Here is a 17,243-nt window from a genome sequence, read left to right on the forward strand (position 1 = left end):
CCCAAATGTGACTCACCAGTGTATAGTTATGGGCAGGGCTTCCCAGAAGCAGAAATAGCTGTGTGCTCTGTAATTGCTGCCTCAGTAACTGCCCCAACTAAGTCAGATGCCCTACATTGGGCATGGGGAAAGGGGAGGGTGTGCTGCATTCCTCCTCTGCCCCAGCCAGGGGGCAGGAAGCAGGGCAGTGCTGGCATGCAGGATGCCTCTGGCAGGCACAGGCTCCTCAGGGCTCTGTGTTCTCTGCCTCAGGCTGAGGAAAACAATTTTTGCCATCTTCATGTTGCCCTCTGCTGCTCCAAATCCCTTCTGTCTCAATGGAAAGGAGAGGAGCCAGCTGGCTGGGATGCTGTAAGCTGGGACAAACCCCTTCCCAGCTCCTGAGGGAGAGGAGAGGCTGAAGAGAACCCAAAAGGCACTTAAAGGAAATCCCACAGGGCTATGCTAAACTAAACCTCTCTGGAGCCTGACCCAAGGGCTTTGTGCTCCTCAGATGAGGCACTTCACTGCCCGGGGGCATCTCACTGCGAGGTGGGTGAGCTGCTGGGGTGAGGAGGATGGAACCTGGTAGGAAGGAAAGAGGGGACTTGGCAGGAAGGAAAGGCAGAACTCGATGGAAGAGAAAGATGGAGCTTGACAGAAGGGAAAGGTGGAGCTTGATAGTAAGGAAAGATGGAACTCAGTGGAAGGGAAAGATGGAGCCTGATGGAAAGATGGAACTCGATGGAAGGGAGAGATGGAGCCTGATGGAAGGGGAAGATGGAGCCTGATGGAAGGGGAAGATGGAGCCTGATGGAAGGGGAAGATGGAGCCTGATGGAAGGGGAAGATGGAGCCTGATGGAAGGGGAAGATGGAGCCTGATGGAAGGGGAAGATGGAGCCTGATGGAAGGGGAAGATGGAGCCTGATGGAAGGGGAAGATGGAGCCTGATGGAAGGGGAAGATGGAGCCTGATGGAAGGGGAAGATGGAGCCTGATGGAAGGGGAAGATGGAGCCTGATGGAAGGGGAAGATGGAGCCTGATGGAAGGGGAAGATGGAGCCTGATGGAAGGGGAAGATGGAGCCTGATGGAAGGGGAAGATGGAGCCTGATGGAAGGGGAAGATGGAGCCTGATGGAAGGGGAAGATGGAGCCTGATGGAAGGGGAAGATGGAGCCTGATGGAAGGGGAAGATGGAGCCTGATGGAAGGGGAAGATGGAGCCTGATGGAAGGGGAAGATGGAGCCTGATGGAAGGGGAAGATGGAGCCTGATGGAAGGGGAAGATGGAGCCTGATGGAAAGGGAAGATGGAGCCTGATGGAAGGGAAAGATGGAGCCTGATGGAAAGGGAAGATGGAGCTTGATGGAAAGATGGAACTTGATAGAAAGATGGAGCCTGATGGAAGGGAAAGATGGAACTCGATGGAAGGGGAAGATGGAGCTTGATAGAGGGAAAGATGGAACTGGATAAAAGGGAAAGGAGGAAGTCGCTAGAAGCAGAGCTGGAACTCGCTGGAAGGGGCTCCCTGCAGCCAGGAGCCGGCCCCAGCCGCGCAGGCAAGGCGCAGGCTTTCCAAAGCCGCTGCTGGGCTCAGAGCCCTCAGGGCGCCCGCGGCCGGGGGCTGCCCGCAGCGGCCGCACTCTGCCGGGCCTGGGCCTGGCTCCGCACGGGCCCTGCCGTTGCTGCGGGAGGCCGGCGCCAGCTGCGAGCACACAGCCGCGACAGCGGAACCGAGCCCCCCGGCGCAGGCCGAGATTGCCGCGCCCGTCCCTGCCGGAGGGGCTCAGATAGGCCCCGTGGGCTGCCGCCGCCGCTCTGCGGGGCCCGCCGGAGCCGCTCTCCCGGCCGGCAGGGCTGCCCCCGCCCCGGCCCCGGCAGCGAGCGAGGCCTCTGCCGCCTCTGCCCCCGCCCCAGCCCCGGCAGCGAGCGAGGCCTCTGCCGCCTCTGCCGCCGCCCCGGCCCCGGCAGCGAGCGAGGCCTCTGCCGCCTCTGCCGCCGCCGCCGCCCCGGCCCCGGCAGCGAGCGAGGCCTCTGCCGCCTCTGCCGCCTCTGCCGCCGCCGCCGCCCCGGCCCCGGCAGCGAGCGAGGCCTCTGCCGCCTCTGCCGCCTCTGCCGCCGCCGCCCGCGCTGCATGCCGGGAGTTGTAGTCCCCGCCGCTCCCAGCGTGCCCCGCGCGCCCGGCCCGCGGCAGCCATTCCGCCTGCCCCCCCCCGCCGCTGCCCGCCGGTGTCTGCGCTGCGCTGCGCTGCGGGGCCAGGCGGGGGCGGCCTCGCTGCCCGGTGGCGGCGGCGTGCGGGGCGGCGCGGCCGTGCTGTGCTGTCCGTGGCGGCGGGGGCGGCGCTGCGGCCGGGACTTCCTGTGCCAGCCTATTTCCTGCTCGGATGGGGCCGGCCGGGGGCGGCGGCGCTGGGGTCGGTGCCTGACGGGCTCGGAGGCCGCCGGGAGCTCCGCCAAGCGACGATGCGGGCCCCGGGCCCGGAGCGCAGGCGGCCCCCGCCGTGACTCGCCGCGGGCAAGCCGGAGGGGCTGCGGCAGAGCCGGGCGGCCCCGGGAGCCGCTGCGCGGGTGCATGGAGGAGGCAGCCCCCGCCCGCAGACAGCTACCGGGCGGGGGGCCCTGCCGGGGGCTGCCCTGAGGGGGCTGCGGGGGAGCCGCTGTTGCCTTCTGGCCGTCCCCGCGGTGGTTTGCAGGTGCGAGTCTCCCGGAGGGCCTCGGCGCCGGCTCCGTTCGGCCCCCGCAGGGCTTGCGGCCCCGGGCCCCCCCCTCAGCCGAGCGACGAGGCAGGGGGCTCGGGAGCTTCACACCGGCGTCGCCCCCGAGCGCAGGCAGCCGCTGCTGGCTCCTGAGCAATGAAGAAGTTCTTCGACTCGCGTCGGGAGCAGGCAGGCTCTGGCCCCGGCTCGGGCACCAGCGGCGGCGGCGGCGGCAGCGGCGGCCCCGGCAGCGGCTACATCGGCCGCGTCTTCAGCATCGGCCGCTGCCAGGTGACGGTGGACGAGGTGCTGGCGGAAGGTAGGAGCCCGGCGGCTGTGGCGGAGCCTTCTGCCTTCGCTGCTCTCCCCTCGCAGGGCTGCGGAGGGAGGCCTCGGCCCTGCGCTCTGCCTCCCCTGCTCTCCCGCAGTGTTTCGTTCTCTTTGCCGTCCAGGGCCGGCTGCGAGCTGACAGGTTTGGGCTTCCCCTGTGTAAAACCCAGCGTGGGGTTGCCTGAGTAGTGTTTTCCTGAAACGCTTTGGGGATGGAGGTGATTGCAGAAGTTAGAGTCGCAGAATCAGGCAGGCTGGAAGAGAGCTCCAAGCTCCTGCAGCCCAACCCAGCCCCCAGCCCTGCCCAACCAACCAGACCATGGCACTCAGTGCCCCAGCCAGGCTTGGCTGCAACACCTCCAGCCATGGGCACTGCACCACCTCCCTGGGCAGCCCATTCCAGTGCCAATCTCAATCTCTGCCAACAACTTCCTTCTAGCATCCAGCCTAGACCTGCCCTGGCACAGCTTCAGGCTGTGTCCCCTTCTTCTGTCCCTGGCTGCCTGGCAGCAGAGCCCAACCCCACCTGGCTACAGCCTCCCTGCAGGCAGCTGCAGGCAGCAATCAGCTCTGCCCTGAGCCTCCTCTGCTGCAGGCTGCACCCCCCCAGCTCCCTCAGCCTCTCCTCACAGGGCTGTGCTCCAGACCCCTCCCCAGCCTTGCTGCCCTTCTCTCAACACCTTCCAGCACCTCAACAGCTCTCTGCAATGGAGGAGTCCAGAACTGGGCACAGCACTGCAGGGGTGGCCTGAGCAGTGCTGAGCACAGGGGCACAAGAACCTCCCTTGTCCTGCTGCCCACACTGCTCCTGAGCCAGCCCAGGATGCTATTGGCTCTGCTGCCCACCTGGGCACTGCTGCCTCCTCTGCAGCTCCTATGTTGATTTGTTTCTCACCTTCCTTAAGCTGAGAGGTTTTATAAGAAGGAAAAACAAAGCCAGGATTGTCTGTCAGATGTTTTGGTGTGGGCCAAGCTGCTGTAAATAAAGCAGGCAGAGGCCTTAATTCTTAACTTTCTTCCTCTGGCTGCCTCCTTTCCTACCTTAAGCAGAGAGGATCAGAGGCTGGAGTAAATCCCTCGTGGCTGTATCATGCACAGAGGCTGAGCAGAGCTGGCTGTGCTGTGGGGTGAGAGGTGTGCAGGGCAAGCAGTAATCCCCAGTGCTGCTTTCATTTCTCTTTGCTTTGGGGTTTGTTTTGTTTCCCTCCCTGAAATAAAACAATTGGAGAACTCCAAAGGTACAGCAGAGATTCCAAACCTCTCTACATCTCCAGCCCTTGTGGTGCAGCAAGCTGCTGGTGGTGCTTTTTCATTGCAAGCAGCACTGCTGCCTTCACTATCCTTTTACATTGGGTTTGTGTGGGCTCTCAGGAGCCTCCTGACTGCCTCTGGTTGGTAACCTTAGCCTCGACCTTCGGAGAGGCCTCCTTGGACTTGCTGCTGGTCCTCTCCTGCACAGCATCCTTTGCAGTTTCAGTCAGAACAGTGTTTTGTTTGGCTCCTGTGATTGCCAAGGGGAGGGGAGCTGAGTGGAGGGACCTGTGTTGGCTTTCACAGCAGTAACCCTGAGATGGAAGAGTCCCTCCTGGTCCTCTCCTGCACAGCATCCTTTGCAGTTTCAGTCAGAACAGTGTTTTGTTTGGCTCCTGTGATTGCCGAGGGGAGGGGAGCTGAGGGGAGGGACCTGTGTTGGCTTTCACAGCAGTAACCCTGAGATGGAAGAGGGACTCTGTGCTCTCTGTGCCTTCAGGTTCGCCGGGAGCCACCGCGGCCAGCAGCAGAATGCAGCTGGCACCATCCTTCAGATGTGGTTTCTGATACCTTCTGTGTGCTGAGCTGAGGGCAGCACCCAAAGCAGTCCTTCAGCCAGCAACCAGAATGATTTGCTTGCCTGAATCCTGTGCTATGGCTTTGCCTTGGCTGAGGTTTCCAGGGCCCTTCTGGCCCCAGAAGCTTAGGAACTGAGCTAAACCTGAGGGGCTGTCACAAGCAGGTTGGCCTCATCCTGGTGACAAGGGAAAGCAGAGACTGTTCTTGCTGATGAGTAATCTGTTGGCAGGTTCTAGCCTGGTGCTGACAGCAGCAGGAGGTGAGGCTGTGTGTCATTGGGCTCTCTCCTGCCTCGGCTACAGCCACCAAGGCTGGGAGCTGGCAGTGCAGGTTATGCAGGAGAGGCTTCTCCCCTCTGTACCTTGCTGCTTTGGAGCAGCTCCTGCTTGTGAGGAGCTTTTCCCTCTGACTCCATGTTTCTTGGCTGGCCTCTGGGATGGAGCATGGCCTAGCTCTGGCTGCAGCTCTTGGAGTGGGTGCTGTGGAACGGGAGCTGTGCTGCCTTCTGCCCGAGCCGTGAGCCCGAGGAGGTGGTTTGGTGCTTTGCTGGGGATTTCCTGACACGTCCCTGGTGTGGGCAGTCTGAGCCAGCTCTGTGTGGTGAGCAGAGTCTCCAAGAGGATAAGAGCAAGGTGGCTTGGAGGTTTTGCTGGGAAGAAAGGGCTGGAAGTGCCATTCCCTCTATGGGACCCCTGGGGAGTGAGGGTGGGTCAGAGGCTTTGGGGCTCCCCGGTGCTGCCTGGCTCAGCTGGACACCCGGGGAGCTCTCTGGCAGCCTGCTCTCTGCTCTCCTGACGTCTCAGTCCTCAGCTGGAAAACTTCTTCTGCCTCTGCAGTGAATTTTGGTGGGTTCAGCAGTGTTGAAAAGGCAACTTGTGAAGTCTTGGCTGGTTCTGCTAAAAGGAAAAGTCCCTTGGGAAGCACTTTGGAGGAGGAGTATCCTGTCTGGAGAGGAAACATCTCTCATCTCCGTTGCTTTAAGGAGAGGCCAGGGCTGTGTTTTGGTGCAGCTCAGAAAACAAATGAGATTGGAAGGTGGTGGTGGGGGGGAACCTGAAGCCAAAGCCTCTGAGATGATGCTGGATGGTGTGGGGGAGACTTGAGTTGCAAACTTGAGCAGCTGGTTGAACCAGAACTTTGAAAGGGTTGGGTTTTACCTTTATCTGCCCAAGCTGTGCCTTGGTCAGCCTCAATTCTGCTGAGCAACCCTGAGGAAGATGCCTGGTCTGGGCCAGGCCTCCACTGCAGGAGCCCAGAGGTGTGCCAGGTGTCTCCATGTGCTCACAGTCTCCTGGGTAGATCCCCCCCCAGTATAGACACTCCTTTGTCTGGATGCTCACTTCCTTGGGAGGGGAAGAAGATTCCTCCTGTCTGGAAGGAAGTAGATGGGAATAGCAGAGAAGGAGCTTGGGAGGTTGCTTGTCTGTGGTGTTTCAGTGCTGGTGATTCACTATTTATTTACATATTGCAAGAGGTGGTTCTTAGCTGAGTCTTTGCCTTGCCCTGGTCCTTACAAAAGCACAAATCACCTCTGGAATAAAGCTCCCCTCGGGGTTTTCCTGAGGGTTAACTGCCTGTGGGAGGTCAGCACTGCTGGCCTGAGAGCTCTGTGAGGCCGTGCTTGAACCCAGCAGCATCATGGTATGGGCTGAGAGGGCTCCTGGCTGAGGCTGGAGGGGCCTGGGGAGCTGGGGGGAGTGCTCCTGTCGGTGAGTCAGGCTGCTGGCTTGCTGCTGTGCTTGTGAAAAGGAACAGAAACAGGAGGAGCAAATTGGATGCTGCTTTTTGTTTCTGCCTCAATAACCCCCCCCCAGCCTCCTCGCTGGAGCCATCAGGAGGAAGCTGCCCCTCTGCTGAGGACCCAAGCAGCAGGAACAGCTAGAGATCAGCTCCCGAGGAGTCTGTGGGGTGTGCATGTGTGCCAAAGTACCACCAGCCCCATGTGCTCCTCTGAGCTAACCCAAAGGAGGTGGAGATTGCCCCTTCAGGGGAAGGTGTTCTCACAGCCACAGAATGGGTGGGGTAGAAGGGAGCCTTCAAAGGGTTGCCAATCCAAACCCCTCTGCACTCAGCAAGGACATCCTCCACTAGATCAGGTTGTCCAGAGCCCTGTTGAGCTTCACCTTTGAGCATCTCCAGGGATGGAGCCTCCATCACCTCCCTGGGCAACCTGCTGCAGTGTTCCAGCACCCTCGTGGTGTGGAACTTGTTCCCTCAATTCAGTCTCAGTCTGCTCTGCTGTGGTTTGAAGCCACTGCCCTCATCCTGTCTCTGCACAGTCTCTCTCCATCCTTCTTGTAGCCCCTTCAGGTACTGGCAGGCTGCTATTAGGTCTCCCTGGAGCCTTCTCCTCTCCAGGCTGAACACCCCCAGCTCCCTCAGCCTGTCCTGGAGCAGAGCTACTCCAACCCTCTGATCACTTTTGTGGCTGTGCTCCAGCAGGTCCAGGTCCTGGCTGCATTGAGAGCTCCAGAGCTGTGCTGCAGGTGAGGTCTCTCCAGAGCAGAGGGCAGAGTCACCTCTCTGCATCTGCTGTGGATGCAGCCCAGGCTGCCACTGACCTTCTGCCAGTCAGATGTCAGAGGCTGCTGGCTTGTTCCCAGATGTGTGGGTGGGGGTGGGGGTGGTGTTTGAGCTGGACTTTTGGTTCTTTGGTGTCCTTCTAGCCAAAGACAGAGGCTGTGCCTCCTCAGGACTGTGACCAGGCCCTTCCTCAGTCGGCAGCATTTGTCTGGAGGTGCTTCTGGTAGTCTTGTCCCCTTGAACCGTGGCAGCCAGGGGCTGGGGGTTTAGTAGCTGTCAGATCCATCACTGAGTGTTCCAGCTGCAGGCCTGGGTGTGCTGCTGGCCTGTCTGTCACACTCTCTACTGGTAGCCATTCAAAACCAAGGCAGGAGCAGCTCTTGCCAGCTCTGTTCTGAGCAGATGGATGCTCGGGGAAGGTTTCATTGTGGTTTTCTGTAGCAGACCTGCAGGCCACCACAGATGTGAAGAGCTTGGTGAGGCTGTGAAGTGGGGCAAGGAGGGCCCTGGGCTGCCTGGATCAGTGGTAGGGTTAATTGCAGAGGACTTCTGTTGGCCCCTGCCTGGCTTTACCCTCGGCACCTCCTGTCGCTGCAGTGCGCAGCATCGAAACCCAAAGCTGAGCTGCTTCTGGCACTGTTTGACCTGAGCACAGACCCCAGCTGAGGTCAGTGATCCTCCACCCAGTGTGCCTGGCTTGAAGACCTCTCTTTGAGGTACATTCTGTCAGTTCAGAGATCACAGAGTGGTTTGGGTCAGAAAGGATCCAGTGGCAAAGCTCTGCCATGGGCAGGGACACTTCCTACCAGCACAGCTTGCTCAAGGCCTCATCTAACCTGGCCCTGAACACCTGCAGTGAGGGACAGCCACAGTCTCCCTGGGCAACCTGTGCCAGTGTCACTTCACTCTTAGGGATTCCTTCCTCATCTCCAGGCTGATGATTGCTTTCTAGCTCTTGCCCAGTGCCAGCTGCTGAGCAGTGACATTTGGATTAGGAATTAAACTCTCCTCCTGGAGCAGGCCATGTGATTTCTGTCCCCCCTCTGCTGCTTCTCCTGTCTCCTGTCAGGCAGGGCATGCCCACTGGGCTCTGCCCTGCTGCGTGGGAGGTGGGCAGAGCACGGTGGGCATGGGGCTTGGTGGCCTGGTTTTTGGAGTGCAGGGAGCAGGCACAGTGGTGGAGAGCCTGAAGGGAGCTGCTGGTGAGTGCTGAAGTAGCTCAAGCGCTGCGGTGGCACAGGTCTGCCAGGGCCTGTCCCCAGGTGCCACTGGGAAGGCAGGGCAGGTGGTAGTGGGTTTAACTGGCATCATCTGGCCTGGCTTGCAGGCTTCACTGAGGGCAGGGAGCGGGGCTGGGGCTGTGCCAGGGGGTGGCTGTGTGCTTATGCCAGGGCTGGGGCAGCCCTGGTGGTGCTGCCAGCCCAGGGGAGCCAGGGCAGGACGAGTGCCCTGCAGGCATCTTCCCAGCAAAGAGCCTCCCGTGGGAGAACAAACTCCTGCCTAGTGCCAGCAGTCCTGCAGCAGCCTCCCCAAGGTGTCAGCAGCAGGAGGCTCAGGTTGGGGGCTCTGGCTGGGGTTTAACTCTGGCCCTGCAGCTGTGTGCTGGTGGCTGGGTGTGAAGAGGCTGCCAGGCTCTGGCTGCACCAGCAGCGGTGCCGTGGTGGGGCTGGGGGGAGGGTGCACTGCATGCATGCTCTCACTGTGCCCTGGGCCCTCTGCCCTCTGCTTGGCAGCCGTCGAGGGGAGCAGGGGGGAAGTCACTGCTGTGCTGAGGACAGGCTGGAGCCCCCTCATAGAATCAGCCAGGTTGGAAGAGACCTCCAAGCTCATCCAGTCCAACCTAGCACTCAGCCCTATCCAGTCAACCAGACCATGGCACTGAGTGCCTCATCCAGGCTTTGCTTGAACACCTCCAGGCACGGTGCCTCCAGCACCTCCCTGGGCAGCCCATGCCAGTGCCAATCACTCTCTCTGCCAGCAACATCCTCCTAACATCCAGCCTAGACCTCCTCTGGCACAGCTTGGGACTGTGTCCCCTTGTTCTATTGCTGTTTGCCTGGGAGAAGAGGCCACCCCCACCTGGCTACAACCTCCCTTCAGGTAGTTGTAGGCAGCAATGAGGTCTCCCCTGAGCCTCCTCTTCTCCAGGCTGCACACCCCCAGCTCCCTCAGCCTCTCCTCATAGGGTTTGTGTTCCAGGCCCCTCCCCAGCCTTGCTGCCCTTCTCTCAACACCTTCCAGCACCTCAACATCTCTCTTGAATTGAAGGGCCCAAAACTGGACACAGCACTCCAGGGGTGGCCTGAGCAGTGCTGAGCACAGGGGCACAAGAACCTCCCTTGTCCTGCTGCCCACACTGCTCCTGAGCCAGCCCAGGATGCCATTGGCTCTGCTGCCCACCTGGGCACTGCTGCCTCATCTTCAGCTACTCTCTATCAGTACCCCCAGGTCCCTTTCCTCCTGGCTGCTCTCAGCCACTCAGTCCCTTGCCCACCACCTTAATGACGGCCAAGGAGGGGTCAGGAGTGACTCAGTGCTGCACGCTGGGCACGGGGCTGGAGGCTGCTTCCTCTTGGAGGTGACTTTTACTCAGTGGAGGAGAGTGATTGGGCCAGCCCCAGGCTGTGCCTGTTGGAACAGCAGCCTGGCAGCTGCAGCCCTGGCTGCTGCTCTGCTGGAGAGTCATAGCCAGGTGCCCTTCACTGGTGCCAGGTGCCCTTCTCTGGTGCCTGGTGAGTGTTGGCTCCTGTGCCACGTGTGGAAGGAGACTGAGAAGAAACATGCCCCAAGCCAAGGCTGTGTACAGAGGAGGTCCCTTTTGATCAGCAGAGGTAGCTGATAAGTATCACAATATCCCAGTATCATCAGGGTTGGAAGAGACCTCACAGCTCACCAAGTCCAACCCTTTAGCACAGAGCTCAAGGCCAGACCATGGCACCAAGTGCCACGTCCAGTCCTGCCTTGAACAGCTCCAGGGACGGCGACTCCACCACCTCCCCGGGCAGCCCATTCCAGTGGCCAATGACTCTCTCAGGGAAGAACTTTCTCCTCACCTCCAGCCTAAATCTCCCCTGGCACAGCCTGAGGCTGTGTCCTCTCCTTCTGGTGCTGGCCACCTGAGAGAAGAGAGCAACCTCCTCCTGGCCACAACCTCCCCTCAGGTAGTTGCAGACAGCAATGAGGTCTGCCCTGAGCCTCCTCTTCTCCAGGCTAACCAATCCCAGCTCCCTCAGCCTCTCCTCGTAGGGCTGTGCTCGAGGCCTCTCCCCAGCCTCGTTGCCCTTCTCTGGACACACTCAAGCATCTCAATGTCCCTCCTAAACTGGGGGGCCCAGAACTGAACACAGCACTCAAGGTGAGGTCTAACCAGTGCAGAGTACAGGGGCAGAATGACCTCCCTGCTCCTGCTGGCCACACCATTGCTGATGCAGGCCAGGATGCCACTGGCTCTCTTGGCCACCTGGGCACACTGCTGGCTCATGTTCAGGTGGGTATCAATCAGCACCCCCAGATCCCTTTCTGTGTCCCAGCAGAGGATGCTGCCCTTGGATGGGAGCATCCCAGGCTGTCCTTATGGCCACCCCTCTTTGCACCTGGCTCTGGCTGCTGCACTGCTGTGAGTGTAGGAGCAATGCTGCTGCTGCTGGTTCACAGGCACAAGGAGAAGATCTGGAAGTGAAGCTTGGTTGCAAGGTCATTTTCTCACGTTTGTGACCTGTAATCATTATGGAAACTCCCTGTTGTAGGAACTCCAGGAGTGGCCCCTGGGTGCACAGCAGGTTATGTCCAGGGAGGTGGTGGAAGCCTCATCCCTGGAGGTGTTTCAGGTCAGGCTGGATGAGGCTGTGCACAGCCTGCTCTGGTGTGAGGTGTCCCTGCCCATGGCAGGGGGTTGGAGCTGGATGGTCCTTGTGGTCCCTTCCAACCCTGACTGATTCTATGATTATTGTTAGCTGCCTACAGCATGAGGTAGTAGAAGGAGATCCCTGCAGAGGGATCTGGACATGCTGGATGGGTGGGCAGAGGCCAATGGGGATGAGATTTATCAAGGCCAAGTGCAGGTTTCTGCACTTTGGCCACAACAACCCTAAGCAGCTACAGGCTGGGGCCAGAGTGGCTGAGAGCAGCCAGGAGGAAAGGGACCTGGGGGTGCTGATAGAGAGTAGCTGAAGCTGAGCCAGCAGTGTGCCCAGGTGGGCAGCAGAGCCAATGGCATCCTGGGCTGGCTCAGGAGCAGTGTGGGCAGCAGGACAAGGGAGCTGCTTCTGCCCCTGTGCTCAGCACTGCTCAGGCCACCCCTGCAGTGCTGTGTCCAGTTCTGGGCTCCTCCACTGCAGAGAGATGCTGAGGTGCTGGAAGGTGTTTGGAGAAGGGCAGCAAGGCTGGGGAGGGGCCTGGAACACAAACCCTATGAGGAGAAGCTGAGGGAGCTGGGGGTGTGCAGCCTGGAGAAGAGGAGGCTCAGGGCAGAGCTCATTGCTGCCTGCAGGGAGGCTGTAGCCAGGTGGGGTTGGGCTCTGCTGCCAGGCAGCCAGGGCCAGGAGAAGGGGACCCAGCCTCAAGCTGTGCCAGGGCAGGTTCAGGCTGGCTGTGAGGAGGAAGTTGTTGTCAGAGAGAGTGATTGGCACTGGAATGGGCTGCCCAGGGAGGTGGTGGAGTTGCCATCCCTGGAGATGTTCAGGAAAAGCCTGGCTGGGGCACTTGGTGCCATGCTCTGGTTGATGGATAGGGCTGGGTGCTGGGTTGGACTGGATGAGCTTGGAGGTCTCTTCCAACCTGGTTGATTCTATGATTCTAAGGAAAGCAGAGAGCTGAGGCAACCTCTCTGGTGTGAGGAGTTCTCCCTGCCCTGTTGTCAGAGTACCTGGGCCCTGGCACAGCCTGAGTGTGTCCTTCTGTGCCTTTCAGGGCTGCTGGGCAGTAGCTCCCTGGGCTCGCAGGGGAGGCAGTGCAGAGTGCGGGACCTGTCCCTGGCCGGGCAGAGGGAGTGCAGGAATCACAGACTCACAGCATCAACCAGGGTGGAAGAGACCTCCAGGCTCATCCAGTCCAGCCTATCCCCCAGCCCTATCCAATCAACCAGACCATGGCTCTGAGTGCCTCATCCAGTCTTTGCTTGAACACCTCCAGGGTTGGTGCCTCCAGCACCTCCCTGGGCAGCCCATTCCAATACCAATCAATCTCTCTGCCAACAACTTCCTCCTAACATCCAGCCTAGACCTGCCCTGGCACAGCTTGGGACTGTGTCCCCTTGTTCTATTGCTGGGTGCCTGGGAGAAGAGCCCAACCCCACCTGGCTGCAGTGTCCCTTCAGGAGCTGCAGGCTGCGTCCTGCCTCTCAGCAGGGTGTGCTGCTGGCACACGCCTGCCCGGTGCCCGCTCCAGCACCCATGCCCACGTGGAGCCCCTGGGCCTTGCATGAAAGGCTCCTTTGCACCAAGATGCTCAGAGCAGAGCATCTGCTTTGCCTCATGGTTTTGCAGAAACAAATTGCAAAGCAGTGCTGGGTGAGCTCATAGGTTAAAAATAAAGCGAGCTGAGCCCCCCCAGCACAGCCTTTGTCTGTGCCTCCAGCCCTCAGCTCAGCTCCAAGCTGCCTGGGGCTGTGCTGGGAACAGGTAGATCTGACCTTCATTCCTTGCCTGTGCTGATTTTACTCCCTGGGTGGTGCTTGTGGGGCAGTAGCAGGGAGCTGAGCCCAAAACGTGCCTGTGTGAACTTCGAAAAGCTGCTGGCATGCTGCTCTGGAGTGAAATCCATGAGCTGCTGGGGCTGTCTGCACACATGATGGCAAGCTGGGGTTCTGTCTCCTTCACTCCTGTGAGGTAAATGATGCTTGCAGGGCTGACATGTTTTGCTGCAGAGCTCTGATGGCAGCAGGAAACAACTTGGAGCTTCTCTGGGGGAAGTGCAGAGTGCTCTGGGCTGTGTGCTGCAGCCTGGCTCCTGGGGGCTGTGCTCTGGGCTGTGTGCTGCAGCCTGGCTCCTTTGGGCTGTGCTCTGGGCTGTGTGCTGCAGCCTGGCTCCTTTGGGCTGTGCTCTGGGCTGTGTGCTGCAGCCTGGCTCCTGGGGGCTGTGCTCTGGGCTGTGTGCTGCAGCCTGGCTCCTGGGGGCTGTGCTCTGGGCTGTGTGCTGCAGCCTGGCTCCTGGGGGCTGTGCTCTGGGCTGTGTGCTGCAGCCTGGCTCCTGGGGCTGTGCTCTGGGCTGTGTGCTGCAGCCTGGCTCCTGGGGGCTGTGCTCTGGGCTGTGTGCTGCAGCCTGGCTCCTGGGGGCTGTGCTCTGGGCTGTGTGCTGCAGCCTGGCTCCTGGGGCTGTGCTCTGGGCTGTGTGCTGCAGCCTGGCTCCTGGGGGCTGTGCTCTGGGCTGCATGGTGCAGCCTGGCTCCTGGGGCTGTGCTCTGGGCTGTGTGCTGCAGCCTGGCTCCTGGGGCTGTGCTCTGGGCTGCATGGTGCAGCCTGGCTCCTGGGGGCTGTGCTCTGGGCTGGGTGCTGCAGCCTGGCTCCTGGGGGCTGTGCTCTGGGCTGTGTGCTGCAGCCTGGCTCCTGGGGCTGTGCTCTGGGCTGGGTGCTGCAGCCTGGCTCCTGGGGGCTGTGCTCTGGGCTGTGTGCTGCAGCCTGGCTCCTGGGGCTGTGCTCTGGGCTGTGTGCTGCAGCCTGGCTCCTGGGGCTGTGCTCTGGGCTGTGTGCTGCAGCCTGGCTCCTGGGGCTGTGCTCTGGGCTGTGTGCTGCAGCCTGGCTCCTGGGGGCTGTGCTCTGGGCTGTGTGCTGCAGCCTGGCTCCTGGGGCTGTGCTCTGGGCTGTGTGCTGCAGCCTGGCTCCTGGGGCTGTGCTCTGGGCTGTGTGCTGCAGCCTGGCTCCTGGGGCTGTGCTCTGGGCTGCATGGTGCAGCCTGGCTCCTGGGGCTGTGCTCTGGGCTGTGCTCTGCAGCCTGGCTCCTGGAGGCTGTGCTCTGGGCTGTGTGCTGCAGCCTGGCTCCTGGGGCTGTGCTCTGGGCTGTGCTCTGCAGCCTGGCTCCTGGGGGCTGTGCTCTGGGCTGTGTGCTGCAGCCTGGCTCCTGGGGGCTGTGCTCTGGGCTGCATGGTGCAGCCTGGCTCCTGGGGCTGTGCTCTGGGCTGCATGGTGCAGCCTGGCTCCTGGGGCTGTGCTCTGGGCTGTGTGCTGCAGCCTGGCTCCTGGGGCTGTGCTCTGGGCTGCATGGTGCAGCCTGGCTCCTGGGGGCTGTGCTCTGGGCTGTGTGCTGCAGCCTGGCTCCTGGGGCTGTGCTCTGGGCTGCATGGTGCAGCCTGGCTCCTGGGGGCTGTGCTCTGGGCTGTGTGCTGCAGCCTGGCTCCTGGGGCTGTGCTCTGGGCTGTGCTCTGCAGCCTGGCTCCTGGGGGCTGTGCTCTGGGCTGTGTGCTGCAGCCTGGCTCCTGGGGCTGTGCTCTGGGCTGTGTGCTGCAGCCTGGCTCCTGGGGGCTGTGCTCTGGGCTGTGTGCTGCAGCCTGGCTCCTGGGGCTGTGCTCTGGGCTGTGTGCTGCAGCCTGGCTCCTGGGGGCTGTGCTCTGGGCTGTGTGCTGCAGCCTGGATCCTGGGGCTGTGCTCTGGGCTGTGTGCTGCAGCCTGGCTCCTGGGGCTGTGCTCTGGGCTGTGCTCTGCAGCCTGGCTCCTGGGGCTGTGCTCTGGGCTGCATGGTGCAGCCTGGCTCCTGGGGCTGTGCTCTGGGCTGTGTGCTGCAGCCTGGCTCCTGGGGCTGTGCTCTGGGCTGCATGGTGCAGCCTGGCTCCTGGGGGCTGTGCTCTGGGCTGCATGGTGCAGCCTGGCTCCTGGGGGCTGTGCTCTGGGCTGCATGGTGCAGCCTGGCTCCTGGGGCTGTGCTCTGGGCTGTGTGCTGCAGCCTGGCTCCTGGGGCTGTGCTCTGGGCTGTGTGCTGCAGCCTGGCTCCTGGGGCTGTGCTCTGAGCTGTGTGCTGCAGCCTGGCTCCTGGGGGCTGTGCTCTGGGCTGCATTGTGCAGCCTGGCTCCTGGGGGCTGTGCTCAGGGCTGTGCTCTGCAGCCTGGCTCCTGGGGCTGTGCTCTGGGCTGTGTGCTGCAGCCTGGCTCCTGGGGGCTGTGCTCAGGGCTGTGCTCTGCAGCCTGGCTCCTGGGGGCTGTTCTCTGGGCTGCATGGTGCAGCCTGGCTCCTGGGGCTGTGCTCTGGGCTGTGTGCTGCAGCCTGGCTCCTGGGGGCTGTGCTCTGGGCTGCATGGTGCAGCCTGGCTCCTGGGGGCTGTGCTCTGGGCTGTGTGCTGCAGCCTGGCTCCTGGGGGCTGTGCTCTGGGCTGTGTGCTGCAGCCTGGCTCCTGGAGGCTGTGCTCGGGGCTGTGTGCTGCAGCCTGGCTCCTGGGGGCTGTGCTCTGGGCTGTGTGCTGCAGCCTGGCTCCTGGGAGCTTTCCCTGCACCCCAGCTTCTGTTCAAAGCACCAGGGCAATCAGGAGGAGCCCTTGGCTCGATGGGGTGCACCTGGTTTGGTTTTACTGCTGTCCTGGATCCCACTTGGAAGCTACTGAGATGTTGCAGGATGGAGAACAAAGACTCTGAGAGTGTTTGCAAGTCCTTTCCATGAGCACAGACAATCTGTGCTGATGTGAGAGGAGCATGGGTGTGGAGCCCTACTGCTTCATGGCCCTATGGGGACAGGCTGGAGAGTTGGGGCTGCTCAACCTGGAGAAGAGAAGGCTCCAGGGAGACCTTAGAGTAGCCTTCCAGTACCTGAAGTGGCTGCAGCAGAGCTGGGGAAGGACTTCTGCTAAGGGCTGGGAGTGCCAGGCCAAGGGACAGTGGCTTTGAGCTGGGAGAGGGGAGACTGAGAGTGGGGATGAGGGAGAGATTGTTGAGTGAGGGCAGGGGGAGACTGGCACAGGTTGCTCAGGGAGGCTGTGGCTGCCCCATCCCTGCAGGTGCTGAAGGCCAGGCTGGGTGAGGCCTTGAGCAAGCTGTGCTGGTGGGAGGTGTCCCTGCCCACGGCAGGGGTTGGCACTGGGTGGTCCAACCCACTCTGTGTGATTGGATCTATCTTTGTGCCTTCCCTGACTTACCTGCCCAGTTGGTGATGCTTTACCTGTCATGAGCCTCTGGAGGATTCATTGCTTCTGCCTTGGCCAGAAGTGACCTCTCCAGCCCCTAGCTGCTTGCTGCTCTGGAGCAGTGAGCTGGGTGGGAAAGCCACACCTGGGGCCTGTGGAGAGGTTCGTGGCTGCTGCTGACCTGTGCCCTCTCAGCTCTCTCCTTTACCTTGGGCAAGAAGTGTCCAGTGCCAGGGGACCTGCAGAGGGTTGGTGGTGTGGCAGGAGGGGGTGAAATGCTTGCAGAAAGCAGCCTTGGAGGTGAGGAGGAGGAGGCTGCCTGGGGAGCAGCTGAGGCACCAAGAGGAGCCAGCAGCTGGCAGCAGGAGGAGGTGGTGGCTGGAGGGAGGAGGCAGAGCAGCCTGGGGGGAGCAGAGGGAAGCACAGGTGGCACCGTGGCTGCCTTGGGAAGCCTTCTTTGTAGGGTTGCTGTTGCCTCGAGTGGGGCTGAGACCTGGGGCTGTCAGCCTGGAGAGGAGCAGCCTGGGAGGGGACCTTATGGGTGGTTATAAGTATCAGAGGGAGGGGGGGCAAGGAATCATAGAATCAAGCAGGTTGGAAGAGTCCTCCAAGCTCATCCAGTCCAACCTAGCCCCCAGCCCTATCCATCAACCAGAGCATGGCACTCAGTGCCCCAGCCAGGCTTTGCTTGAACATCTCCAGGGATGGCAACTCCAGCACCTCCCTGGGCAGCCCATTCCAGTGCCAATCACTCTCTCTGCCAACAACTTCCTCCTCACAGCCAGCCTGAACCTGCCCTGGCACAGCTTGAGGCTGGGTCCCCTTCTTCTGGCCCTGGCTGCCTGG

At 61.3% G+C, this 17,243-nt stretch overlaps 1 protein-coding gene across 6 annotated transcripts in view; it reads left to right on the forward strand.

The window, feature by feature from the left end:
- Positions 1 to 2,346: 2,346 nt before the first annotated feature.
- The window catches only part of AAK1 (AP2 associated kinase 1), a 117,589-nt gene continuing 102,692 nt past the window's right edge, over positions 2,347 to 17,243 (forward strand). For 2 of the 6 annotated variants that reach the window (XM_064175588.1, XM_064175589.1), the window contains exon 1: positions 2,347 to 2,994. In XM_064175588.1, the coding sequence (XP_064031658.1) occupies positions 2,832 to 2,994 (163 nt within the window). In that variant the 5' untranslated portion in view covers positions 2,347 to 2,831. The remainder of the gene's footprint in view (positions 2,995 to 17,243) is intronic. The other 4 variants (XM_064175590.1, XM_064175591.1, XM_064175593.1 and 1 more) reach the window with 3 other exon arrangements.

This window comes from Pogoniulus pusillus, chromosome 42 (assembly GCF_015220805.1).
Source record: "Pogoniulus pusillus isolate bPogPus1 chromosome 42, bPogPus1.pri, whole genome shotgun sequence".
NCBI lineage: Eukaryota > Metazoa > Chordata > Aves > Piciformes > Lybiidae > Pogoniulus > Pogoniulus pusillus.